The sequence below is a fragment of the Blennius ocellaris genome (assembly GCF_963422515.1).
Source record: "Blennius ocellaris genome assembly, chromosome: 4".
NCBI classification, from domain to species: Eukaryota; Metazoa; Chordata; class Actinopteri; order Blenniiformes; family Blenniidae; genus Blennius; species Blennius ocellaris.
Genome location: NC_137653.1, coordinates 5,150,541 through 5,177,425, shown reverse-complemented (window position 1 = coordinate 5,177,425; position 26,885 = coordinate 5,150,541). Strand labels below are relative to the sequence as shown.

The 26,885-nt window shown below is 41.8% G+C and overlaps 3 protein-coding genes across 4 annotated transcripts; 1 reads left to right on the top strand and 2 right to left on the bottom strand.

Moving 5' to 3' along the window:
• Window positions 1-548: 548 nt before the first annotated feature.
• On the top strand, window positions 549-26,372 carry rnf207a (ring finger protein 207a). Of its 2 annotated transcripts, XM_080494936.1 has the most exons (20): window positions 549-677; window positions 779-839; window positions 1,035-1,225; window positions 10,300-10,432; window positions 11,883-12,027; window positions 12,415-12,496; window positions 12,600-12,675; window positions 13,832-13,957; window positions 14,662-14,708; window positions 16,172-16,244; window positions 17,174-17,242; window positions 17,638-17,706; window positions 19,189-19,295; window positions 21,962-22,139; window positions 23,294-23,479; window positions 23,770-23,821; window positions 23,904-24,021; window positions 24,804-24,896; window positions 25,612-25,804; window positions 25,900-26,372. In XM_080494936.1, exons 3-19 carry the CDS (start codon window positions 1,035-1,037, stop codon window positions 25,760-25,762), a joined length of 1,896 nt encoding a protein of 631 aa, XP_080351062.1. In that variant the 5' UTR covers window positions 549-677; window positions 779-839; the 3' UTR covers window positions 25,763-25,804; window positions 25,900-26,372. The 2 variants fall into 2 exon arrangements, with proteins under 2 accessions (XP_080351062.1, XP_080351061.1); XM_080494935.1 differs by having other exon boundaries at window positions 25,612-26,372.
• On the bottom strand, window positions 3,667-5,669 carry LOC308129146 (zinc finger protein ZPR1-like). The gene has a single exon (XM_080494939.1). The coding sequence runs from the start codon at window positions 5,566-5,568 to the stop codon at window positions 4,237-4,239; it is 1,332 nt and encodes a 443-aa protein (XP_080351065.1). The 5' UTR covers window positions 5,569-5,669; the 3' UTR covers window positions 3,667-4,236.
• On the bottom strand, window positions 7,088-9,090 carry LOC308129144 (zinc finger protein ZPR1-like). The gene has a single exon (XM_080494937.1). The coding sequence runs from the start codon at window positions 8,987-8,989 to the stop codon at window positions 7,658-7,660; it is 1,332 nt and encodes a 443-aa protein (XP_080351063.1). The 5' UTR covers window positions 8,990-9,090; the 3' UTR covers window positions 7,088-7,657.
• Window positions 26,373-26,885: the final 513 nt, after the last annotated feature.

The following is a 26,885-nucleotide window of genomic DNA, read 5'->3' as shown; positions in this document are numbered from 1 at the left end:
ATTATAGGTAAGCTCAGAAATTTGAACTCCTCCTTGTGTGTTGTGGGAATGTCTGCGCCCTTGAGTACTTACATTCTTAAATTTTGCAGCCAATTTTTAAGTAAGGCGAAAACTTCAATCATCCACAATAAACCAAGCACAATAGACAACTTTGGAGTGAGTTTACCTACAATTATTTCCTGCTTGTTATCTCAGAACAGCTGTGCCATTCATGAGATGAGATGAGATTTCTTGATTGGGCTCTGTAAAATTACAACAAATGTTCAAAAATATGAACACGCACTTTGACAGATCTTCAATCCTAAGCTTTATGCTTTTACACATTGTCCGGTGCAGGAAGTCACCTCTCTATGTTGAAGTGTTTCTTTTCACAGCAGAGTCAGTGGCTTGCACAGCTGCAATTTTCATCTTATTCTTTACTTTTACCCAGCGCTGATGTCCGAGGTGAGCTGACAGTGCGACATTAGAAATGGGACAGCTATATTTCCTGTCCGTGTGTGATAGCAATATTGAGTGCCCCTTTTGCACTCTGGCAGCACTGGGGGGGAGGAGGGGGGGGAGCTGGCATGAGGTGTGTGCTGTCAGCTGCCTGGTGGACGGACCCCATCGGCCTACTATTGAAGAGTTTCTGCATTGCTGTCATTCCTGCTGGAGGTAGCTGATAGCGCCGCTGTAAGGTAAGACAGTGTCTCTCTGTACTTTCTGCAGATCAGAGTGCCACATTTACAGTAAGTTTTGTTGACTGGACATCATGCCTTTGTTCACCGTGTATTGACAGTGCGGCGTGGTGGCTGTGAGTGGAAGCAGAGTCTCTGGGCTCTCATTGCATATCTGACAAGGTAAGAGCGAAAGATTCCTCTTCAAATATTATCTGACTCTAGTGATCAAAGTGTTTACATCACAGTGGCTTAACCGCTCTTAAAATAACTGTAATGTCTGGACTGTGATTCGGTTCCATTACGGCAGGAGACGTGATAACTCGGGAAACCCAGTAGACTCACGGTTTGCTGTAATTCACTCTCTGCTGTCCCCAGATGGCAGGAGGCATCTTCACCAACTTGGGCAATCTGTGTAATGTGGACTGTGCTAATGTCCACCCCCTGGTGTGCCACCTGTGCCACGAGCAGTACCAGTCCCCGTGTTTATTGGATTGCTATCACATCTTCTGTGCCCGCTGTCTGCGAGGTCGGACCAATGACACCCGCCTCAGTTGCCCCCTCTGTGGGTAAGAGATAATACCTTAAAGTTTAAGAACTCAACGCCATAGTGTCTGCTGAAGGAGCCAAATTACTTGTGGTATACTTACGACAATGAACAACCTATCCTCAAAAGAAATGTGAATTTATGACAATAGTCAAGACTTGAGTTGCTCCCATTGTGATTATGTCTGTAACACAGCACAATAACCGAAGGATCACACATTTTACTAGCTTTAAAAACTGTTTATATCTAAACAATACAGGTGATGTTTTGGATTTCTACACTTGTAAAACTCAATGGCATTCATTCCACGTTGGTTCAGTTCATGCAGCAGATTTGAGGAGAATCCCATTGGCTTCAAAGAGAATCAAAATTCTTTCTGTCATTTATTTATTTTAGTTTTTTTGAGAGGCTGCTGTGACCCGCTGCTGGCCCGGTGTTTGGAGGGCAGGACTGAGTGGCCGGAGCAGCTGCGAGGTCATCCCGGTCTCTTATTTAGCCCCTGGCCACCGACACTCAAAGGGGTTGCAAGTTCCGTTAAGACCCGTCACACAGCGAACAAAGCATACTGGTATTTGGCAGCAGCACGAGCAGCTCAGGGGAATCAAAAGCGGTCACTTGATACAAGTCCATTTCATCCCTTATTAAAGAATGACTCATAGTTTCGCAGTCACCTTCAAGTCTGTAGTGTTGACTTTTCCCTATCAAAGCAGGGATGAATGCTTATTGACTGCTTCATTAGGCCCATTGTGCTCTGATTCAGTCTTCAGCCCTGCAATAAATTCTGCCTTGAGTAATAACGCCTTCAATTAACTGTAAGTTTATTTTTTTTAAAGTTGGAATTTGCAGCAGTGTTGAATTTTCTTGTATTTCTGCCCACTGATGCAAGGTGAATATAAAAGTCTTAATTTTGCAGTGTCAACCAAAAAAAACCCAACCGCATCTTTAGGGGAATACAAATTTTGACATCTAGTCTGAACATCCTGACATTATTCTCAAAATGATCACACCTTGTTCTTGTGAAGTTTTTAAACAACCCCAAGCTGCCTGACTCACGTCACCTTTGTCCTCAAAGTGTTTTGTGCTGTGAGCATCATTTTGCAAGTTTTTGAAAAATTGGTATCCTGATTACCAACTAGTTACTTCATTCAAAAGTAGTGGAGTTACTCTTAATAACATCCCTGGTAACTTAAAAAGGTAACTCTTGTTAAAGTCCAGCTAAATTGAGTTCAGCTGAACTCAAGTTAATCAGTTCAAAGAAGATGCTCTATGATATGGGTGCTGTTAGTTCTTTAAAGAAACAGATTTATGGACTAATGACAAGAGGAAGAAGTGGCAATAATGCAAACGGCGGCAGGCAGCTCTTATAAAGGTAAGCTGGCATTAATGTAATGCAGCTAATCCGTCACCAGCACTGTGGATAAATTCAAACGTTAACGTTACTCATGGGGGGACATCTTTCATGTTGCTGTCAGTCGGTCTTAGTTTGAGATTAAAGAAACTGTTAAAAGAATAGCTGAAGCTAATCCTAAAAGTTAGCTCGCTATGCAGATCAGAAGAGACAGCAGCTCTGAAAGTCGACAACAGGTTCGGAGTTATTACTGTATTACTAGTTCTGTTAGCTCTTCTATAGCAATAATTCCCAACAAAGGTTAGTAAAATATTTGGAAAGTCGTGTTTCTTTACACGTCCACATCTTTTAGGTGTTATGAATCGATTAAAAATAATATGAATACCCTCATAAACTGCCTGATCTTTGGGGCGACACCCACGTCTTAACATACCTGTGTTCGTTTCTCGTGTTTGAGTCAGCAGCTGAGGTGAAAGTATTAAAATGCAGGAGCATTCATTCAGCGAACACAAGAGGTGAGAAATGAGAGGGGGAAAAAAAAGCAAACAATCAATGGTTTTATGGTTCTCTATATCACCCAGTGGGCGCAGAGCCACGGCGCTCTGCTGTCTGGGCTCTGCATACAAGGCCTGCTGCCTGGCAGCTATTTCCATCAGCAGCTGCTCACTCAAGAACCGCGTAATCTAGGAATTCACTTCTCTGCTATTAGTGGAACACAATAGACCCCCATCGCTATGAAAAATAGATAAAACGTGTACAGCAGGAACAACTGCAACAGTGAAACTGAATCGCAATGTGGTGAGAGGTGCAATGTTTTACTTAAAATTTCACAGTAAAATGTGGTTAGGTTGCATAAAATTCTGGATACAACATCTGCATGCATTTATCATGTCAAATGAGATTAAATGTGTAGTGAGCATGATCAATAACCTCTACAGATCATCAGATTGTAGTTACACTTGAACATGGGCTTAATTCTTACAATGAATGAATATTCTGGGGAAAAAATGCTTATCTGATGTAGTTTTGATCATAAATCATTAAATAACTTTGGTCTGACCTAAAAATAAATTTTCACTTTTCCCACATATGAATGACCGACAATAGTATTGTTTGTTGAAGCTCTTTATTAGATGAAGATAACGCAAAAGCTAAAATATTTTTAAGCAAGCAGTGGAGTCTGGTTACTACCAGGACTAACAAAAGAAAAGATAATCGGCATTAGAAACTGAAGCACAAATCTGCATCTGGTCTTAGTGTGTCAAAGAGCCGAGCTAAACTATCAAAGAAGAATGCGTTTCAGACAATGGCATGCTTCACGGGCGTAAAAAAAGAAAATTATTAATTTGTTCCACACATTGGGTCCACAAAGAAAAGAGTAATTTCAATCAGAGATGACAGAGCGCCATCTGCTGGGATGTTACAGAAATGCAATCAGCACATTTAAAGCATGGAACTTTTATTAAGAGTGGCATCTTTATGTGACTATACAAACCGAGTTACTTATAGATAGATCTTTTAGATTTTCGTTTCTACATTTAAACAACTTAAAATTCCCACTTGAAGTGACCAGCATTGGACTTAAAGGGTGAAAAGCAGAGAAAATACATAACATAATTACACTGGTCGTACAGTGAGACATTAAATTATGGCCACGTTCAGTCCAGTCAAGCTGCTCCTTGGGTTCACTTTTCTTCTTGATATCCCTCCGTCCTCATGTCATTCAACCCGAGGTCTTCGTTCTGCTCGAAGGACCGGGTGTATTTCTCCACAGTCATCTCAGGATCCGGGTCCGGCGCGTACACGTTCTGCAAGTAGCTGTTCCCAGCCGGGTCGTCCAGAATGAAGTGGACAGTCATTTCTCCCGTCACGATCTTGTCCAGTTTCTCTCCGAACTCCCTTAGCTTCTGCAACCGATTCGTCACGCCGCTGTCGCCTGTGACAAAGGGGTTCTTGGCCACGATGAGGTCCTTGATGTCTTTCAGCAGACCCTCCAGGGTCGTGAACTTCCCACCCACAACTGCCATCCCCAGCTCAAACTCCAGCTCCGGGATGCAGATGGCACAGGTCTCAGACTTCAGCACATCCCTGGTCATGTCTGAAGGGTCCGTGATGTGCAGGGTGATCTTGGTGCCCAGCTCCTCTGTGGCTCCACCCGACTTCACCTCATTGGTCCGGTGGCCGCAGCTGTCACAGTTGGTGGCCATGATGACCACCTCCTTGAAGTGGGGGATCTGGACCAGCTTCATGTTGGTGGAGGCGGGCGCATCGCATTCTGGGCAGTTCGTGTTGAAGACCAGCACCTCGTTCCTCATGGCCTCCACCGTATTTGAGTCGGGCTCCCTCTCCAGGTCATCGTCGGCCCTGATCCCCAGCTGGATGTCCTGCTGGACCGTCCGGTCGAACCGGGACACGGTCAGCGCCTCGTCCTTCTGAGGGGCCACGGGATTCTCCACAAAACTGTTCCCAGAGGGATCCTCGATCACCACCGTGAATTCATCTTCAACGTCTTTCAACTGACGGAGCTTCTCGATGAACTCGTCTATCTTGTTCGCCACCTCGGGGTCAGTGGCTTTCCTGGCGGGCTGGTCCTGCTCCAGTCCGGCCACCGCCCGGTCTATGAGGCCCTCGACCGTGGATAGAGAACCCTTCTGGGTAAAAGGAGGGATTTCAAAGTCCAGCTCCGGGATCCTGGTGGTCGCACATTCCGCTTTGACGACCTCCCGGTTCAGGTCCTGTTTACACTGGACTTTGAGTGTGTAGCAGACGCCCTGGTCCTGGATCCGACCCGCGGACTGGGTCTCGGTGTTGGCCCAGTCGCAGTTGTCGCAGCTGAACGAGCTGACGATGATTTCTTTGAAGAAAGGGATCTTGGTGAGCAGCAAGCGGGTCGTTCCGTTCTGGTGGCAGTTCATACACATACTCTCGATCTCGGTGGGCTGCGAGTCCTCGTCATCGGCGCTGATATCCTTGAAAACGCTCTCACCTCGAACACCTTCCTCCGAAATGACGGACATGTTTGACGCCTGGTTGAAGAAAAAAAAAAACTTCACACACGCTGTCGTTTATGCCTCGACGCCTTTCCGAGGCAGAGAAGTTTCCAGACGGTTCAGCAACACTACCGGACGTGCAGCGTGTCTGACGCACACTTCCGCATGCTCTTCTTCTACGCAAGCAGCGGTCAGGAGAAATGTAGCGCCCCCTCAGGCTGTTTATGGAACTGCGTCAAAACGTCACAAACCACTTTTTATTTTTATTTATTCATTTGTCTATTTATCAGAATAGAATACGTTGAGGTTAATTGCTTATTCATTACTTAATAGGAGACGATATTTTGTTTATTTTTTTCCCAGAAATATGCAGTCACACATGAACGCAACTAAACTAAATTAAACTAAACTAGTTGAATTAAATGACAAACAACAACTCAGAAAGGTTTTTAGTTCAGAAAACCACTCATGTTTTAGACAAATGACACCACGTTTGAGTTTATTTTGGGAAAACTTTTTTATTTTGAGGTAATGCAATATACCACTGTCGTCTGGCATGATTTTTTTTCTACTCATTTAACCACATGGTTCTCTTTGTGAGCAAAACAAATTGAAAATACAAAGTAAACTTTACATATTTAAGTGCTTGGATGTCATGTGAGCAAAGAAGACCATTTTTCGCGAGTGGCCTGGTGAGGGGGGTATTCGTCCTGGAAAACTTGCCAGGTCCACCACTGTTCTGAGTTACTCAGGAAGTTTGTGAGACTAGATCTAAACAGACACTTTTTGTCGGACCTTGGCTTTTTGCAGTGGACAGAACTGAGTTTTTTCTTAATCAATGTTGTACTCTGAGTGATTTATTCAAATTTTTTTTCTTACGTGTAATATGACATTAAATAAACTGTATACACCTATATGTATATATTAGTGAATGCTTCCATAGTGGTTGATACCTTTACATCACAGGGAGAATATTTCCAAAGACATATTTTGGGTTCATTGGTGACGCCCATTCAGCTGGGACTGGCTCTCCAGTTAAAATATATTATATATAAAGCAGTGTAGCAGATATAGGCCTACACATATTAAGTGCACACACCTTATCAAAACGTGGTTTGATTTGATTTTTTTTTTTTTTTTAAAAACACAATAGACCCCCATCGCTATGAAAAATAGATAAAACGTGTACAGCAGGAACAACTGCAACAGTGAAACTGAATCGCAATGTGGTGAGAGGTGCAATGTTTTACTTAAAATTTCACAGTAAAATGTGGTTAGGTTGCATAAAATTCTGGATACAACATCTGCATGCATTTATCATGTCAAATGAGATTAAATGTGTAGTGAGCATGATCAATAACCTCTACAGATCATCAGATTGTAGTTACACTTGAACATGGGCTTAATTCTTACAATGAATGAATATTCTGGGGAAAAAATGCTTATCTGATGTAGTTTTGATCATAAATCATTAAATAACTTTGGTCTGACCTAAAAATAAATTTTCACTTTTCCCACATATGAATGACCGACAATAGTATTGTTTGTTGAAGCTCTTTATTAGATGAAGATAACGCAAAAGCTAAAATATTTTTAAGCAAGCAGTGGAGTCTGGTTACTACCAGGACTAACAAAAGAAAAGATAATCGGCATTAGAAACTGAAGCACAAATCTGCATCTGGTCTTAGTGTGTCAAAGAGCCGAGCTAAACTATCAAAGAAGAATGCGTTTCAGACAATGGCATGCTTCACGGGCGTAAAAAAAGAAAATTATTAATTTGTTCCACACATTGGGTCCACAAAGAAAAGAGTAATTTCAATCAGAGATGACAGAGCGCCATCTGCTGGGATGTTACAGAAATGCAATCAGCACATTTAAAGCATGGAACTTTTATTAAGAGTGGCATCTTTATGTGACTATACAAACCGAGTTACTTATAGATAGATCTTTTAGATTTTCGTTTCTACATTTAAACAACTTAAAATTCCCACTTGAAGTGACCAGCATTGGACTTAAAGGGTGAAAAGCAGAGAAAATACATAACATAATTACACTGGTCGTACAGTGAGACATTAAATTATGGCCACGTTCAGTCCAGTCAAGCTGCTCCTTGGGTTCACTTTTCTTCTTGATATCCCTCCGTCCTCATGTCATTCAACCCGAGGTCTTCGTTCTGCTCGAAGGACCGGGTGTATTTCTCCACAGTCATCTCAGGATCCGGGTCCGGCGCGTACACGTTCTGCAAGTAGCTGTTCCCAGCCGGGTCGTCCAGAATGAAGTGGACAGTCATTTCTCCCGTCACGATCTTGTCCAGTTTCTCTCCGAACTCCCTTAGCTTCTGCAACCGATTCGTCACGCCGCTGTCGCCTGTGACAAAGGGGTTCTTGGCCACGATGAGGTCCTTGATGTCTTTCAGCAGACCCTCCAGGGTCGTGAACTTCCCACCCACAACTGCCATCCCCAGCTCAAACTCCAGCTCCGGGATGCAGATGGCACAGGTCTCAGACTTCAGCACATCCCTGGTCATGTCTGAAGGGTCCGTGATGTGCAGGGTGATCTTGGTGCCCAGCTCCTCTGTGGCTCCACCCGACTTCACCTCATTGGTCCGGTGGCCGCAGCTGTCACAGTTGGTGGCCATGATGACCACCTCCTTGAAGTGGGGGATCTGGACCAGCTTCATGTTGGTGGAGGCGGGCGCATCGCATTCTGGGCAGTTCGTGTTGAAGACCAGCACCTCGTTCCTCATGGCCTCCACCGTATTTGAGTCGGGCTCCCTCTCCAGGTCATCGTCGGCCCTGATCCCCAGCTGGATGTCCTGCTGGACCGTCCGGTCGAACCGGGACACGGTCAGCGCCTCGTCCTTCTGAGGGGCCACGGGATTCTCCACAAAACTGTTCCCAGAGGGATCCTCGATCACCACCGTGAATTCATCTTCAACGTCTTTCAACTGACGGAGCTTCTCGATGAACTCGTCTATCTTGTTCGCCACCTCGGGGTCAGTGGCTTTCCTGGCGGGCTGGTCCTGCTCCAGTCCGGCCACCGCCCGGTCTATGAGGCCCTCGACCGTGGATAGAGAACCCTTCTGGGTAAAAGGAGGGATTTCAAAGTCCAGCTCCGGGATCCTGGTGGTCGCACATTCCGCTTTGACGACCTCCCGGTTCAGGTCCTGTTTACACTGGACTTTGAGTGTGTAGCAGACGCCCTGGTCCTGGATCCGACCCGCGGACTGGGTCTCGGTGTTGGCCCAGTCGCAGTTGTCGCAGCTGAACGAGCTGACGATGATTTCTTTGAAGAAAGGGATCTTGGTGAGCAGCAAGCGGGTCGTTCCGTTCTGGTGGCAGTTCATACACATACTCTCGATCTCGGTGGGCTGCGAGTCCTCGTCATCGGCGCTGATATCCTTGAAAACGCTCTCACCTCGAACACCTTCCTCCGAAATGACGGACATGTTTGACGCCTGGTTGAAGAAAAAAAAAAACTTCACACACGCTGTCGTTTATGCCTCGACGCCTTTCCGAGGCAGAGAAGTTTCCAGACGGTTCAGCAACACTACCGGACGTGCAGCGTGTCTGACGCACACTTCCGCATGCTCTTCTTCTACGCAAGCAGCGGTCAGGAGAAATGTAGCGCCCCCTCAGGCTGTTTATGGAACTGCGTCAAAACGTCACAAACCACTTTTTATTTTTATTTATTCATTTGTCTATTTATCAGAATAGAATACGTTGAGGTTAATTGCTTATTCATTACTTAATAGGAGACGATATTTTGTTTATTTTTTTCCCAGAAATATGCAGTCACACATGAACGCAACTAAACTAAATTAAACTAAACTAGTTGAATTAAATGACAAACAACAACTCAGAAAGGTTTTTAGTTCAGAAAACCACTCATGTTTTAGACAAATGACACCACGTTTGAGTTTATTTTGGGAAAACTTTTTTATTTTGAGGTAATGCAATATACCACTGTCGTCTGGCATGATTTTTTTTCTACTCATTTAACCACATGGTTCTCTTTGTGAGCAAAACAAATTGAAAATACAAAGTAAACTTTACATATTTAAGTGCTTGGATGTCATGTGAGCAAAGAAGACCATTTTTCGCGAGTGGCCTGGTGAGGGGGGTATTCGTCCTGGAAAACTTGCCAGGTCCACCACTGTTCTGAGTTACTCAGGAAGTTTGTGAGACTAGATCTAAACAGACACTTTTTGTCGGACCTTGGCTTTTTGCAGTGGACAGAACTGAGTTTTTTCTTAATCAATGTTGTACTCTGAGTGATTTATTCAAATTTTTTTTCTTACGTGTAATATGACATTAAATAAACTGTATACACCTATATGTATATATTAGTGAATGCTTCCATAGTGGTTGATACCTTTACATCACAGGGAGAATATTTCCAAAGACATATTTTGGGTTCATTGGTGACGCCCATTCAGCTGGGACTGGCTCTCCAGTTAAAATATATTATATATAAAGCAGTGTAGCAGATATAGGCCTACACATATTAAGTGCACACACCTTATCAAAACGTGGTTTGATTTGATTTTTTTTTTTTTTTAAAGGTCTCGTATGATTTTCTCCAAATTGCCTCATAAGCTTTAAGGTATTCAAAACTGAAAGCTGCAATATCTCTGATTTGAACATTTTCAAAGCAATATTTTATCCTTCACACTTAAATTTGAGTGATTTAATGATAAATATCATCTTTTCTCTGAACAAACTACTGAAGCTGTTTGAATGTCTGTCTCTGAAACAGATACCCGTCGATAATTAAAGGAAATAATGGACTTCCGCCAGAGGATCGTCTGCTGAAGTTTCTGGTGGACAATAATGCAGATGCTGAAGAGACGGTGCAGTGTGCCAACTGTGACCAGGAAAGTAACAAAAAGGTACAAAGTGACTGAATTATAATAAACAGGGTGAAGGACTCATATTAATGTGCATATTTTAGGCTTAAAGCCTGAATTAACTTGCATTTTTGCAAAAAAAAAATGACAAAGTAAACAAAAACTCTTGGCCACTGGTTCACAATTACCTTATATTATGGACGTATTTTATGTGATCAATGAATTAAATGCACTTTTCAAGTATATTCAGCATTGGTGAATCACTTCACGAAAAAAAAAAAAAAAAAAACAACTTCAAAACTCCCATAATTCTAAGACTATTAAGATATTTCAGCAGAGAGCACAGAACATGTGAAAACAGAAGAAAAATAAAAGGCTATTAAATGTTGAAGCATTTATGGACCAAAAGGCATTTTTTTCTATTATTGGAGGAAACACTTTACATTTGGTTCTTAATTATTTGTCACTTACAATTTAAGAGCCTCAATGCAAAGAGGTTTTTAACAATCTAGCTCAGAGGATATTCTTCAGGTTTTTATCTTTGGAAAAAAACAAAAAAAAAAAACGTTCTTGGTAAAAGCTGTTGGCATTTATGCAGCCACCTCGTGCTCGAGTAATGAAAAACTGCTTAATGTAGAGAAACCATCAAGGAAATGTGAAATATTTACAAATTAGCATCCGACTGAATAACTGGAAAGTAGAAAAGTTCAAACCTCCAAATGCGGAAAACACACCTGAATGCTGATAATCTGTGAGAATTCCCACAGGGAGACAGAGACGTTTCAGAGAGCAGCATGAATGAGAGATAATATTTCTTCTTGCTGCACTCTATAATAACCCCTGATTAATTGCTGTTAAAGTGCAGAAAGCCTGACTCTATTAGCCCGAGCAGTGAGGGGGACTAAAGACCATGAAGGGGATGATGATAGCAATTAATCTGATGATAAAACTGGTCATGATTTAATTTTAACTGTATTTATTGTTACTGTGAAAGAGACAAATTAGAATGCTAAAATAAGCCAGAGTGCAAAATACTGGATGTAACAAAAACTGTATCAAGAGATTAATTATTTAGTATATATTTACCAGCTAGAAAAAAAACAACAGTTATCACAAATATATAGAGGAAGCGTGCATGGAATTCATTTATCCATGTGATATTGTGTGGCGGGGGCTTTTTGTTTGTCTCTTGTGTTGTGAATTTTCCCATTTATTTTAGAGACAGACCTTCCCCAAATGGTAACGTTCCAATTTCCCAACTACACGTACACACCGCTGAGTTCTGATATTAAAGACTGCAGAAGCTCCGGCTTTTATACTCTGGTGGGATAAAACCTGCATGGAAATACATTTAATGACAATATGTTATATAAGTAGTGACAGCTCAAGAAAAATGACTGTTCAAGTAATTCTTTCCCCCGCCTAATAAACACAGTAAACAATAAAAGAGTTTATGTTTTCCTTTTTTTTCACCCCCTCCACTTTTGTACAGGACACAGGGGTGATGTATTACTGTAATACTTGCAGCCAGCCACTCTGCGCTGCGTGCAGGGAGCTGACACACAAGGCCAGAATGTTTTCCCACCATGAGATCGTGTCCCTGGCCAAACGCACCAAAGCAAAACACAGGAAATGCTGTGAGTACCACCTGTAATTTACTCCCCACTAGATTCAGTCCAACAGGGGCTTTTTTTTTGTTTTGCACCACAGTGGAAGCATGTTGCTTGTTAAGATCTGCTGCCTTCTTGTGCTCTGTTTTGATTTTTTTATATATTTATTTTTTGGGGGGGGTTGCATTTTATCCACGTTTTCGCGCAGAGGATTTGTTAGAACCAAAGCCAGCCGTGGAGGTAAACCACACTCGGCGGTAAGCTTCACCCAGAACAAGGAAAGCCTCACGCTTGCAGCAGGCAAAACCGTGTTTGTACTCCAAAATCCCTGTTTGTCACAAATCTGCTCATCGGAATAACGGGACGCTTTAATGACGGCACTCCGAAGTCAAAAAGGCATCTGCGTCTCCACAGCTCTCCACGAGGAGCCCTACATCCTCTTCTCAACACAGAACAAGTCGATGCTTTGCATCAAATGCTTCAGAGACATGCAAGTGTGAGTGAATCCACCACGCTGAAATAAAAAAAGAAATGTGATTGATTGTAGTTCCCTGCTCTTCTCCATAATAAATAACGTTGTTTTTCTCTGTCGCCTTCAGGGAAAGTCGAAGTCACTGCATTGATATTGAAACGGCGTACGCTCAGGGCTGTGAGATGTTGGACCAGGCTGTGCTGGTGAGAGAGATCTGGCTGATCATCTACATGTTCATGACGTCCAACAAAATGAAAATGTCATCATACATAATTAAATCGCTTTGGTGAGGAGTTTCCATGTTCTCCCTGTGCCCGCAAACAGGAAGTCCTGTGTTTTTCCAAACAGTCGTTCTATCGCGACGACGCAAACACACGACAAGGAAACTGATAGTGACTAAGAAAAAGAGAAGTGAATCACAGATACCTTCTTAAAGAGAGAACTGAACAGGATGGAACATTAAAATGAGAAAAACAACAAGGTAAAACCGGTGATAAAACTAGTAACACTTTAAGGTAACAAATTTATTTGACAATATATAAGCAAAACAGATTTATTTCAGTTTTATTCATTAATCTCATTGACACACAGCTTCTCATTTTCAAGAGAGATCTTTTAAAACACAAACTCACATAATGGAAGGGACAGACAGACGAAAATAAAAGTGCGAGAACATACATCAAAAGGAGCATTTTTAATGATTGAGAGCGATAACAAGAGCTTTCAGACATACTCTGGAGACTTTTCAATTTCTCAGAAAAAACACCCGCGGTAATCAGGTCTGACAGTTTCAGGAGTGTCTGTTAGAATTTATTACAGTTTCATGGTGCAAAATAAGAGAAAGCTGTTTTTACCCCCCAACTTTGTACAAACTGAGAACTGGTAAAACTGAAATCAAGGCCCAACTTCAAAATAAGATACATAAATAAAAGTATGGAGGAGGAAATAGACACTGAAAATAGCATGAACTAACAATAGTAATATAATACATTTTACATTTAAATAAATGAATATATTAAACTCAAGGTCACACAATCATCCATGACTCTCTCTTATCAATCTTTTTTCATACCAGCAGGGTTGTGAGTGGGTGGAGATCATGCTCAGGGAGAACATGTTCAAGGACTATATTATTACTGGAACATGAGAATGTGAACCACTGCACCACTGAAGTGTGTATTTAACGCACTGCAGCACTAAAATTACATAAACGATGAGGGTTTTCACACTTGTTTATTCAATATTTCCCATTCTCTCAGCATAAAGAAGCCTTTGATGATGAATAAAAGTTAGTTGACTGGCTTTTTTTTATTTATTTTTTTATTTAAAGTTACAGTGAGACTCGTCTTCTCCCTGCAGGTGGTGAAAGAGCTGCAAACCTCAACTGGAGAGGCAATCCTCCTGCTGAGAGCGATGATAGGAGAAGTGTGTCTGAACGTGGAGGAAGAAGAAAATGCAATCTGCTGTCTGTTCAACAGTTTGCAGGTTAAATATTGACCCTGATGACCACACTTTAGTTCACTGACCATCCATAGAAACAATAGCTGTTGGGCCCGAGGAGCAGTATTCACATATTGTCCATTGAAACGTTCTCTATTTCAGCATTTCTTTGGTTCTAATAGAAATAATAATCATATACAACTGCTATGCATCGTGCTGGTTTTGGTGCTAGATGTAATTTAATTAAGCTCCAGTTACTCTTTACAACAATCACCTCACACAGACGAGGTGAAGCTTTGTGTTCACTTAATCATATTTTCTCGGGCTTTCTACAGCTTCGGAATAGCTGCTGAAAAAAATGAACTCATGTGGATTAAATGACTGTCAGATATATTTCCTTTGATTCAGCAGCTTGGATGACAAATTTCAATAATTTAATCCCCCTAAAATGTGAGTCAAACAGCCTCCTCTCTCCTATTTGACCGTATTCTTGATTCTGTCGCCTCTCTGTTGGTGCCATTGGCAGCATTTGGCCACTGGATGTCTCTATTAACCTAATTTTAGGAGGAGCGTGCATTTCCCTTCGCTTAATGAAAATCTTAAGAGGGCAGACGTCACACTGTGAACTGTGCACCATTTCTTTTTTGATCATCTTGAAAATTCATTAGGTATTATAAAGCTCAAGGCCATTTTCACAGCAGTGTGAGGAATAAAAGGCTCTGTCTTTTTTTTCTTTTCTTATCCAACAGGAAAAACTAGCAGAGAGGAAGAAGATTCTGCTAAAAGCAGCTCAAAGGTACGAAACACAAAGATTTACAGTTATTGTATTAAAAAGAAAGAATCACTTTTCCAGCGAAGCAAAGTTTCTGTCTTCATATCTATTGAGTGGAATGCTTTTATCCTGCTGTCACTGGGAGACTTGATAGCCTTTTTTTTTTTCTTTCTCCCCCATTGTGTCATGCTGCATTGTCGTCAGGGTAATGAATGGCAGGGCACTGTTTGCTCTGGAATAATGTCTGTCTGCACCAAACACATTTTCTTTGAGCTTTCCATTCATCACAAAGCACGATGCGGAATTAAGACCACTTCAGTGGGATTACAGCTTTCAAGCCAATGTTTGCTACTTGACGGCAGCTGAAAATCACTGGCACACACATTTACAATATGCGAATTATAGACTTGCTTGAGCATATAATGTCAAAGAACAACAACAGCAACAACAAAAAAACTGTTGTGAAAAGAGCAGGAAGCGCTCTATTGATTCTCCCTATTTTAAAATAAAAATACACCCTTCAGGACCAGTTGGGGCCTTGTGAGAAATTAACATGTTGCATTTCCTTTACTAACCATCAAAGTGTAGTTGTGCTTTTCCCATCATTATATGGTGTATTGAGAATTAGATTTTCCCTTATTTATCTATTTCTTTGCAACAACAACACACTTTGTAGCTGCTTACTTGAGCAGAAACAAGACTAGAAAGTGATAAATATTTAAAAAGTACATTTAAAAGCTGAGTATCGGGTTCTCGAACCATTAATTTAGCATGCAGGGGTTATTCAGCCATAAATATAATTAAAGATAGATCTCCTGAGAAATCAATGACGTTTGATTTGATGTCATTTAAGCCCTGAAACTAATTGGTGTGCAGATTGAAGTTGGTGCACGTCAGTGAAAATTGATGAAACGACTCATCATCATAGTTTAATGACCAAGAGACAAAAAGTGTTTAATGCAGGTTTCCTTTATTCTTAAAAAAAAAACAAAACTACAAACTGATTTACAATGAAAGAACAAGAGAATCTGAATAAAAAAACATTTCTGAGCACTTTTCGTCTTCCCTTTTCACTCTGTTCACACGTGTGATTGAATGGGAACTATTCCATGTATGTGAGTGACTGAGTGAGTGTATCAGGTTGCTCTCTGTGGGGATCTTTAATGAGATTTTTTTTTTTTTTTTCTCTTTGTGGCCAGTGCCTCCTCTATCTCCATTTACCCCCGCTCTCTCTTTTTCTGCATTGCCTGGAAGCGGTCCACTGGCCGGGTTCCCGGAAGAGTGTTAAAGGCTATTTCTGTTGCTCTTTGTGTGTCGGGACCCTGCGTCCGCGGCCGCCGTGTTTGTTACAGGAGAAGACAGACAGATTAGCTCCTGGAAATATGGAGCATGTTGTTTATGGTTGCACCTCCTGTGCCGAAGCCCCCCGAAGCATTTTATCGGCCGCGAATGTCGAGGCGTCGTCTTACACGTCTGTGTTTTCACAGTCAACACGAGGAGAAGGAGAAAGCACTGAAGGAACAGTTGTCCCACCTCTCTGCACTCCTGCCTACTCTACAGGTAGAGAGATATGATGGTGGAACGTGTTCATTACTAACAAAAACCACGGCGCACAGACAACTCGTCCATGTGGTTCCGGACGTCTCGCTCACCACTAATTGTTTCAGAATTATTGATTTGAAGGATTTCAAAGAATATCTAACACATTTGGAAGGATTATTAAGTATATTTGACTTAAAAAAAACATGTTTGTGTATTAAGGTCGACAATATCGTGTGTTTTTAGAGTCTTTAATATGGCAAATGGCAGATTTATTGGAGCGTAATAATAATCAGCTGGATTTATGAGTCTAATGGCCTTCTTCTCAGGTAAAAACAATCGTTTGTTTTATAATTATTTTCCCATATTTCCACACCCTCGCTCAGATATGGAAGAATGAGGGAGTAGGAGTAGGGAGTAGGGAGTTGTATAATACGTTTAATGAATTTTGATCAGACACTGATCTGATTTTACACCGGATTTTGACCTCATGATATTTATATGCGGCTTCCGTCTGAGCTTTTCATCAAAAGTAATTCCTAAAAATGTATTCACATGAACGTGAAAGCCGGTGTTCTGACTAAGGGCACTACTTTCCGTAGTAATTGACTGCTAACATGAAATTGATAAATCATAATGAGAGAAGTATAGAATCTTTAGCATTATTCAAAGGTGCGGTCCCCAGTGAAGAGCAGCTGTGTTACTATTTCACTAAACTTATGTTTACTGGAAGGAAGAGGACATCGTTGGTTATAATTGTTATCACTTACTGGAGTTTTCAAATGTAAATCTGTGGTTTCCTAAAGATCCCAACTCTCAATCGATGTCTGTTTATTGTATTTTATGAACTCATGCATGTCCTCGATTCATACCATAATTTCTGTTTGTATTTTATACTATTTCACCCAGTTTGGCTGAACCCTGACCTTTGACCCCTCTGATGTTTCCAGGTCCACCTGGTCACCTGTTCAGCCTTCCTCAGCTCCGCTAACAAGTTTGAGTTTTTGGATATGGGCTATGTGAGTACAGCGACAGTTCGGGTCTATAACCTATCACATGTCATTATCGCACCGAACTGATATCGTAATACATGACAGTCAGGGCGACCATGACCGACAAATCTGCATCACAACAGCAAACAAAAGTGAACGAATGGGTGAAAAGGGGAAACGCGGTTTGACATCAAGTAATTGCTAAATAGTTGTTCATGACTTGTATGAATGATTTCAGAATGAATTGAATAGTAGTGATTTGATGTATTGACTTCACAAAAGAAAAGTCTTGGCAGGAGGAACATTCCAGTATTAGCTGAGCCGTATTGTTTTTTTTCTGTTGTTGTTTTTTTTTTTAAACGGAGGCTGTCCAGGGGTGAAACAGTTCACTGATTCACACCCGGATGTTCTTGCTTACACAGCAACTCATGGAGAGGCTGAAGAGGATTGTAAAGCTCCCTCATCGACTGAGACCGGTGCAGAGCAGCAAAGTGAGTGAAAGAGCAGCAGTCATGCAGAGCAGGGAAAAGGTTACATTTGGAATTCAACCCACTGCAGTGCACCGATTAGTTGTTCCACTTGTTCTCGCTGTAGTGTCATCCGTCTCTCCTCTGTGGCGAGAAAGTTTAATGCCTTCCTAATAGCCACTTTATTCCCCTATTTATCAAGAAAAACACAGACTTCGTGTGCGGCTGTTGGATAGAAGTTGCCATACATTATAAATAAAGAAACAACACACAGGAAAAAATAAAAATCCCAATAAAATATATTTTACACAATAAATGAGATGGAATCTCTCGAGATGCACTGTAGAAGACGTTGCACAGCATACATATAACCTCACATTAGTAAACAAAATCCAACACAGCAAAGCATAATCCAGGAAACAATCACAACCAAAAATGATGAGATGGAATCTTTTTAAAACAGGCTAAATGTGAAGAAATCCTTCCGTTTACATATACTGTGAGGAAAACTTAGTTTGAACTGTTGCTATGGTCATGACTTTACTTTCTCATAGTTGGTTATAATCACAGTTATCACTCCATATAATTGTAAAACAAAAACAGGCAAAAGGGCACTTGAATTAGAAAGAAAAGATAATTCCCAAATAATTTATGCACAGTCCCATATCATGAATGTATAAGTGCTAAAGGAAGTCCTGAATTATTCATAGGAAAGAAAGTCATAACATTTATTGTCTCATACATTCCGGGCTGGTAGTTGGTGGGCTGGTTAACTTGTTTTTACTTCCAAATACTTAAATACTAACTACTTCATCTGCCTGTTATGTTGTCATAGTTGGTGAAAATCTGCTGTATTGCACATTGAGTGGGAGGTCTTGGGTAGTTTTATGAAAATCACAGGAGCCAAGGCAACATGTCTGCATTATCAAACCGAGACTGACTGCAAGTACATCTGAACTGCAGTAACTTCTAGTCCGACTGGCAGTTTTTATATTATCAATGTTTTGGGGCTTTTTTTGCATCTTAGCAAGAGATTGTGTAAGTGGCTGAATTAATAGTTACATAAAGCTAAGTGTCCTTGGAGTTGTGACCAAAGAGTTCGATCGGAAGAAAAGAAGTGACTGAACACGTCAGTAAATGACTACTGCCACCAAGTGCTCAAAAATAGCAATATGGGAAAACTTTCACTTTGCACCATTGATGATAAACAGTAATGTCACTGAAATTGATAAAAAAAAAAAGAAAAAGAAAAAGATCAATGCACTGTAAAATCAAAATTCACAATAGAAAAACTGGAGCATGTGTTTATGTCTTTGTTACGAAGGCGACAACTGAGTTTCGTGGTTCAATCTTCATCTGCACCATATAAATTAAGTTCTTTCTCCATCCATCCATCCATTGTAAAACAGTATTAGCAGTAACGTATTGCACTATTGACCCACCTCCATATCCAATTATAATGTTAATCTTTATTGTTTAGTTCTCCTTCATACTTTCCTCTGTCAGATCAACACAGAGTACCGGAGTGAGTTTGCCCGCAGTCTGGAGCCTCTGCTGCAGCTCGGACAGCGCTGCCCTCCTTCTGTCACCGGCTCCACCAGTGTTGCAACAAGGTAAGATGGTTACCCCCCCCCCCCGCGTCACCTGGCTCCCGTCGCTAAACGATCCCTTCCCCTGAAGTCTTTCTATCGCTGTGACCACCTGAATGTCTTTGTCACGTGTTTAGAATTCTTCCAAGAAAGGAACGAAGAGTCTCGGATAAAAATTTCACACTGTCAAAGCATCCAAAACTCCAAACCCCCCCCCCCCCCCCCTTGGTTGCAAGTAGAGATAGAGTGATGGAGAGAGGAGAGGAGGCGCCATGCTGAGTCCTACTATGGCAGCTATTCTGCCTGTCTGTCCGCTCTGTACAGATAGGTTTACGTAACTCACCTTGTTGCAAAGTGTGTGTGGAGGGGGGGGGCTGCAAAGGAGGCCGTCTGTCCCATTTTAGAAAGCCCTAGTCCTGCTGTGGAGAACGTACATGATGGTTAAAAGAATGAGTGACTGGGTCCATGTGGCTGCAGCTCCAGTTGCGATTCACAATCCCCAACTTCATCGATTTGCTCTCGTATGAACAGTGAACGTGACCAATATTTTATCACCCGTCTGCCCTTTCAGACGAAAAGCTTTGTTATCTCTCTCAGTGCTTCTCGTCTCTTTTCCACTTACAAACATTCCCCTGACAGTTCCCCCCCCCCCCCCCCCCCCCCCCCTCATGTCAGTGTCTCCAAACTGTTCACAGGTCCTTAAGTACACTTACTAATACCAACAAACTGACAACTCTCCAACAGTACAAAACGCAAAGTGGGCCGGGATTGGTGTCCAGCCGGCCGGCTGACTGGCCGGAACTATTTTTATCGTAATTTCACAGAACCCTTTGTGATTCGTCTGGAAGTTGGCACGCCGGAGCATTTTGTTCCAGGCCGCTGATGTCACTGCTTCAGCACGGGCAGAATCTTTAATTGGCGTCAGTGGTTGGAAGACAGAGGCTGGATGTGCAGAGGATGACATGTATATGGCAGAGTGAGAGGAATATACTCTATGTGTTGGACAGTTTGCTTCAACTTTGGACAAAAAGAGCAGAGCCTAATAGATCCCAGGTAAAATTTTGATATTTTTTTTTTCTGTGACTTTTCTTTTTTTTTTCTTCTTTTTTTAAACCTTTTGGTTTTGTTATGATTACCATGTGTATATGACGGTACAAGGAACAGAATGCATTCATTCTAACCAGCTGGATATCTGAAACAATACGAGTTGTTGACTCACAAGACTCATCTGAATTTGTTTGATGAAAATAATTGGATTCAGAAGTCAAGTCTCACCCTGGGTTTTTACATCTTGTGTGCATTTCTGATGAAGCCTGTGAAAAGGAAACTGACAAAACAAGCTCCTCCTCAAGGTATGGTGGTTGAGAACACATGCAGCTGCTGCCTAATGATCGCTGTCGGACAGCATCTTTCTTCACTGTCGCTAATGCAGGATGCAAACCAGGCACAGGACTGACGGCCTTTAGCTTTATCAGGATTCCACAGAACAGAAGTTAAGTGAATTTGTTGCAGTTGCACATTCTAATGCTGCATCTTTAGTGGTGTCAGAGTCTTAGAGTGGCCGCGTTGGGACTCAGCCTGGATGCATCAGGGGACATTGTCTATAAAGAAACGTGAGAGGGAGACATTCCCACCTCAGCCACCGTGGAAGTCTAACAGTCTAACTGCTGCGTAAGGCGTAAAGCCAGCATTGCTGGTCCTACCTGAATCCAAATAAATCCAACCTCATCCACTCACAGTAAGTGATGATCTTACATGCCATTTATATACGTATACATATATAAAAGTGCATTTAATTTTAACTAGCATGTCAATAGCGTCGAAATGAAGTCGAAAAAAGATTATTGCAGCAATGTGTGCTTGAAGGAAGAAGTCCTGTAGTCTGGGGTTCTGACATTGTGCACCGTAACAGCTTCTTTAACTGTCTGATAAAACAACTTGTGCAAAATTATGTTTCAGTGCAGTTACGGTCTGAATAGTGTCAAAAATAAACTAAAAAGCAAAGAGGTCAGCCCTTTATACCCCCGGAAATGTAAATCTTGAACTTCACGATGTCGCGAAAAAGACCATGTAAAACTTAGTTTGTCAATTCTGTGACTTCAGAGAATCAATCCTAACATCCACCATTACATGCAAATTCAAATACAATACAATGTTTGAAACTGTTCCATCACCACATACATATGACCATTTTGTAATTTTGTAAATAACAATGAATAAGACTTTAAAAGTTTAAGTGAAGTTTATCTCATTCAGTATGAAAGAAGCAGGCATGTACAAAGTATGGTCGATTACCTTCTTAAAAGTTAAATATAAAGATTAAAAGACATAATAAGTGTAGCACACAGTAAGAATGAAAAATAAAAAAGTGGAAAAACAAGAACAAAAATATGGAAGGATGAGACCTATTGTCATATTCTGCGAACACATTGATGAACTGTTATATAGTTTTAGTGGTTTAATGTTTTCATTAATAGGAGTGGGTTGTTTATGATGACATGTGAGGATTGTTAGATGGCTGAGAGACCATTTTATAGGTGACAGGAGGCTACTGTGCCACACAGGTCTTTTCTGGTTGTTTGTGAGACACTTTATAAGACTTAATTGATTGGTCAAAGCAACAACTACGTCACAAGACACAGTGACATGGGCTACATTAAGACGTGGTTATTTCCCTTCTCCTCCTTCAGGCTCCACTCCCCCCTCTCTATGTCTTGTCGCTCGCCGTCTCTGAGTGAGATGCCCCTCGGCTCAGCGTTCGGCCGGAGGCCCACGTCGCATCGCAATATCTGTACCAAGGTCCTCCTGGCTGAGGGCCGGGAAACGCCCTTCACCGAGCACTGCCGCAATTATGAGAACACGTACAGGGTGAGCCAAGTCCCTTTATGACTAAAATCATTTACTGCCACAAGTGTACAAAACCTACCGGAACAAGTGACACCTTTAAAGGTGATTTGAAACCACGTGCGCCAGAGTAACTTCACAGATAAATACTTCTTTGTTCTGAGTAAAGGTCCCGTTAAAGTGATGTTTGATTCTTCGCGTGTTTGCATTTCTGCTTAAAGCACTTCACGGTTTTGAGAGATGAGAGGGATTTGTTCTGTTCTAATCTAATGTCCTGCATTATTAGGAAATGCATAAACTCTTAGTTTATTTTTTTTGGATAAGGATGTCTAAAAATCAGTGCAAAACTTCAGACTTCTAACTTGAGGAGTTGGACTTCATAAATGATATAAAAGCCATTTAAACAGATAAATGTTAAGGATTATGAACAAATATCATTTTGTTAATGCTTTTAACTGATATAATCATTTTCCGGCATGTTTCATGTGTATTTATCTATTTTCTTTTTTTCCCTTTCGATTGTGATAACTGTGTGTGACTGTCAGAACTCTTTGTCAAAACACACTTATAGAGTAGAAGAGCAGTGTAGGAGCTTTCTGCAATCAGGCTTCTTTGAGTTTATATCAGAGGTTGGTTCTGCTGTTCCTGCTTCACAGGAGGACAAAAGGAAGGAATCATGTGCCAATAATTTATTTTGTATTTTCACATTAATTTGATTCTAATTGAAATCTAAATCAATATTGGAGTCATAGACACAGGATAAAAAAGAGTGCAAACAAATTTTCATATTCACAAGGACTTTGGGGAGGTTCATAATGAGAATTTAAAGTATTTAAATACATAGTGGCCCGCTGAAGAAACTTTTCTTCCTGATTTCAACTTTAATAGGCGAGGAGCTTTCAGACAGACATGGTGAAAAGGAGCAACAGCACAACCTGTCCAGTTAGCAACAAGACTTTCACACTCGGGTGCACTTCACCTAGCATCTGTGCACCTATCATCTCAAGTGTGTGTGTGTGTGTGTGTGTGTGTGTGTGTGTGTGTGTGTGTGTGTGTGTGTGTGTGTGTGTGTGTGTGTGTGTGTGTGTGTGTGTGTGTGTGTGTGTGTGTGTGTGTGTGTGTGTGTGTGTGTGTGTGTGTGTGTGTGTGTGTGTGTGTGTGTGTGTGTGTGTTCACAGACTCTCCAGACAGACATCCAGAGCTTGAAGGACCAGGTCCAGGAGCTGCACAGGGATCTGACCAAGCACCACTCCATCATCAACACCGAACAAATGGGAGAGATCTTGGACCGATCGCTGCACATCGACTGTCAGATAGCCTCCCATTACTCCACTGTGGAAACTATGAGAGTCATGTTTGAAGAGGTGCGCCAGGTGACACTCGACCTTTACCACGTGGCTTTCCGTGCCAGCCACTTCTGATGAAAAAGGTTTCTCCGGTTGGTGCACCATCGGTGCCCCCCCCTCCCCCAAGCTGCATGCTAACAAGCACAATTTTGCTCATTGTTATAAATTTAGACCGCGAGAAGTGCAAACGGTTGGGAAAGAAAAATAGCAAATGTCACGGTATCCCCAGAGCCGGCTGACTGCAGCTCACGTACTATCCTCCTTCATGAGAATCGGCTCACTTTTCCACATTTTCCCCGCCTCCACAGATATGGGATGAAACTTTTCAGAGGGTCACAAACGAGCAAGAGATCTATGAAGGTTTGTTTTTATTTTTGTGGCTGTCACTGTTTCAAATGTTACTTACGTTTCCATTTAATTGCTGCGTTTGCACTGTTTGCAGCCCAGCTTCATGACTTGATGCAGCTGAAACAGGAGAACTCGTACCTGACCACCATCACCCGGCAGATCAGCCCCTACATCCTTTCTATTGCCAAAGTTAAAGAGAGACTGGAGCCAAGGTGTTGTACTCTCTATCTCCTCCTTCTCAAGTAATACTGGTTGACTGATGACACTGACTCTTGCCTCCTCAGCAGTTTTGACCACTTCATTATGCACCAGGCTGTATGTATAGTACAGGGAATATAAGGAAAGTTAAAAAAAAAATAAAAAATTGCCACCCTGACTGATTTTCTTTCAGCCTTCCCTGCTTTAAAAATGGCCTCGTTTTGCTTTTATAGTTGACATCACACTAATGTTGACGCATCCCTCAGCCCCATTGTTGAACTCGCTAACATGTTTCTTCATTAGGATGAACTTGGGCGGTGTAGTTAATCTTAATTATACGAGCTCAGTCCTACAAACAGCAGCTCGGCTCCAGTTAAGACTCATGAGTGCACAAAGTTAGCTCTAATTCGAAGCAAAAAAAAAAAAACCCCTCTCCCAAAAAGCCTGACATGCAATTTTCATCCTGAAATATATACTTTAGTACAGTTTAAGTGATCCAAGCATATTTGCCAAAACTGCACAGAGATACAAGAGGTCAAATACGTCGTGGCTAGATTTGATTAAAGATGCACCTCTTGAGGGTTTTTTTTTTCTCTCTATCACTTGAAATAGCCTCCATGATAACATGATCATTACGTATTCTTGTAAAGTTTTTCCACAAAATACCAAAATGCACAGTTGTGATAAAAGTTTGAAATGTTCTCGGTGTACAAGAAAAACAGACCGCCGGATCGGGAAATATTATAAAAGTGAGAAAGTACCAAGGGAGATGGGTTAACATGCATTCCTTCTATAGGCTTCAGGAGCATCGAGAACACCTGGACGACCGCACAGCCACAATGCTGAAGATCTATGAGGACAGCATCTCAGCAAGGGAGAGTCAACAGAGGTACAAATATTTACTGGCCTCACCTGTAAAGCAATTTGATTTAGAAGCTACTGTTTTTTTTACGAAGTCCGCTCCACAATCATTCAAGAGCCAGGTGGAGAAGTTGAGAACTGATTTTACACTTCCCGTCTCGATAAGAAGCAAACTGATTCTGACAGGTTTTTTTTTCTAATTCGTGTATAAGTTAGTTTAACTTTTCATCTCAGTCATTTCAAAGAAGCCATGGCCATTCTTTCACCTCTGCCATCAACAATTCCTCTCCACCCAGAGGATGTTTTTTCTATTTCGTACCTTTCTCTGGGATTTCCATGCACAATCGTCTCTGCATCTCGGTTGTGTATGAAAATCCCAGAAGATCAGCCGTATCTGAAACACTCAGACCGGCTTCATGCAGTCATGTTACCTTCAAAGTCACTCGGATCACCTCTCTTTTTGTCCTTGAAACTCAGTTTGTGTTGACCAGTGCTGAATGCAATGAGTTCCCGCACCGTAATGCTGAAATATTTACACCAACAAACAGTTTTACAGGATATACTCCATCTTGTTATCAATAACTTTATGAATCCAGACATTTTTAGTGAGTATTTCCCCCAATGCTGTGCGTCTCAGTTTGCTGAGGCGAAGGCTGTCATTGGCCTGCGAGTTGTGACATTTATTATTGTGTGTCCATGCGTTGCGTTTGTGAGCGGAGCCCTTAATTTGTCTCCGTTGACAGTGACAGCCAGGCTTGTGTCACCGACCAGGACAGAGACAAGAACAGCCGCCCACCGCTGCACGAGTCGGGGGAGGGCGCTGTCAAGACCAATCGCACCATCAGGCAGAGGGGCTCCGCCGAGACGTCCAGCAGCAACGAGATGCCTTCATAAACATCATTTTATTCCCCTCCTCCTCCACCCCAGTGCTCCCATGTACCTTAATTCAGCCATAACAAGCTCAGCATGGCATGCGACTTCCTTGGCTGTCCAACATAACGTTTTGGGTTTTTTTTCTTTTCTTTTCTCAGCAGCAGGGAGCTGCTGTCGGCAGCTCCAAGGTGAACGTTTGGATTGACGCTAACTGGATGTGCGCGGATCTCAGAGACTTGCAGCTGTCAGAGCCTGAGATAGATAATCTATATGTTCAGAGCGGGCAAAGACTTGCCTCGGCGTTACTTGAGCGCAATGGACTTCCCTAATGAGCGAGAGAACGAGAGAGAGAGCACAGTAAATGATATCTCAAGTCTGTTTAATTGATGAGTGTGTTCATCATTATCAAGCTATGTGTGGATTATCACACTGTATATTTTGTCACGTGTGTATGTGAGTGTGTGAAGCTACTTTTTAAAGTTCTTTTAAATTCCCACATTGTGGTTCTTTTAGGGAATGAGCTCATCCTATATTATTCTGTGCATCAATGCCCGGCTTATGTCATGTGCAGGGTTGTACAAGTTACTGAAGGTCAGAGCTTAATGATTAGTTACTGAAAATTAAATTTACTTCTTAATTCAAAATGTGTCGCTCATTTCTACTGCTAATGTTTATCTTAATATGAGCCCATTTACTAATGTGCTGTTACACAGCTAAACCGTCCTAAACTGACCGAACCCTTCTGCCCATACACTTGTAAACAAACAAGGCGAACCCGTAGTGGTCTCACTCCCGGTCTGTATTCTAGTTGTATCATCCATATCAGTAGTTTAATAGTTGAGACTCACCCCCGATAGCATTCGATGCGTCATCAGTCCATACGGATGTCAGGTCTTCTCCACATTTATAGCGTATCGCATAGATATAAAAAAATATCTATGGCGCATCGGTCTCTGCACACCTCTTGTTTGGTTTCATTACAAAATCAAGCAACGTCGCCCTCCAGTGGCCCGGCATACTAACTACATCATTGTCAGTGTGTCCGCTGCTACAGTGTAAACACAATCCTTTTTTTTTGGTTTGTTTTAACAGATTAGGTGTTGTCACGTGAAACGTTGTCGTGTAAATTCAGGCAGTTTATAAA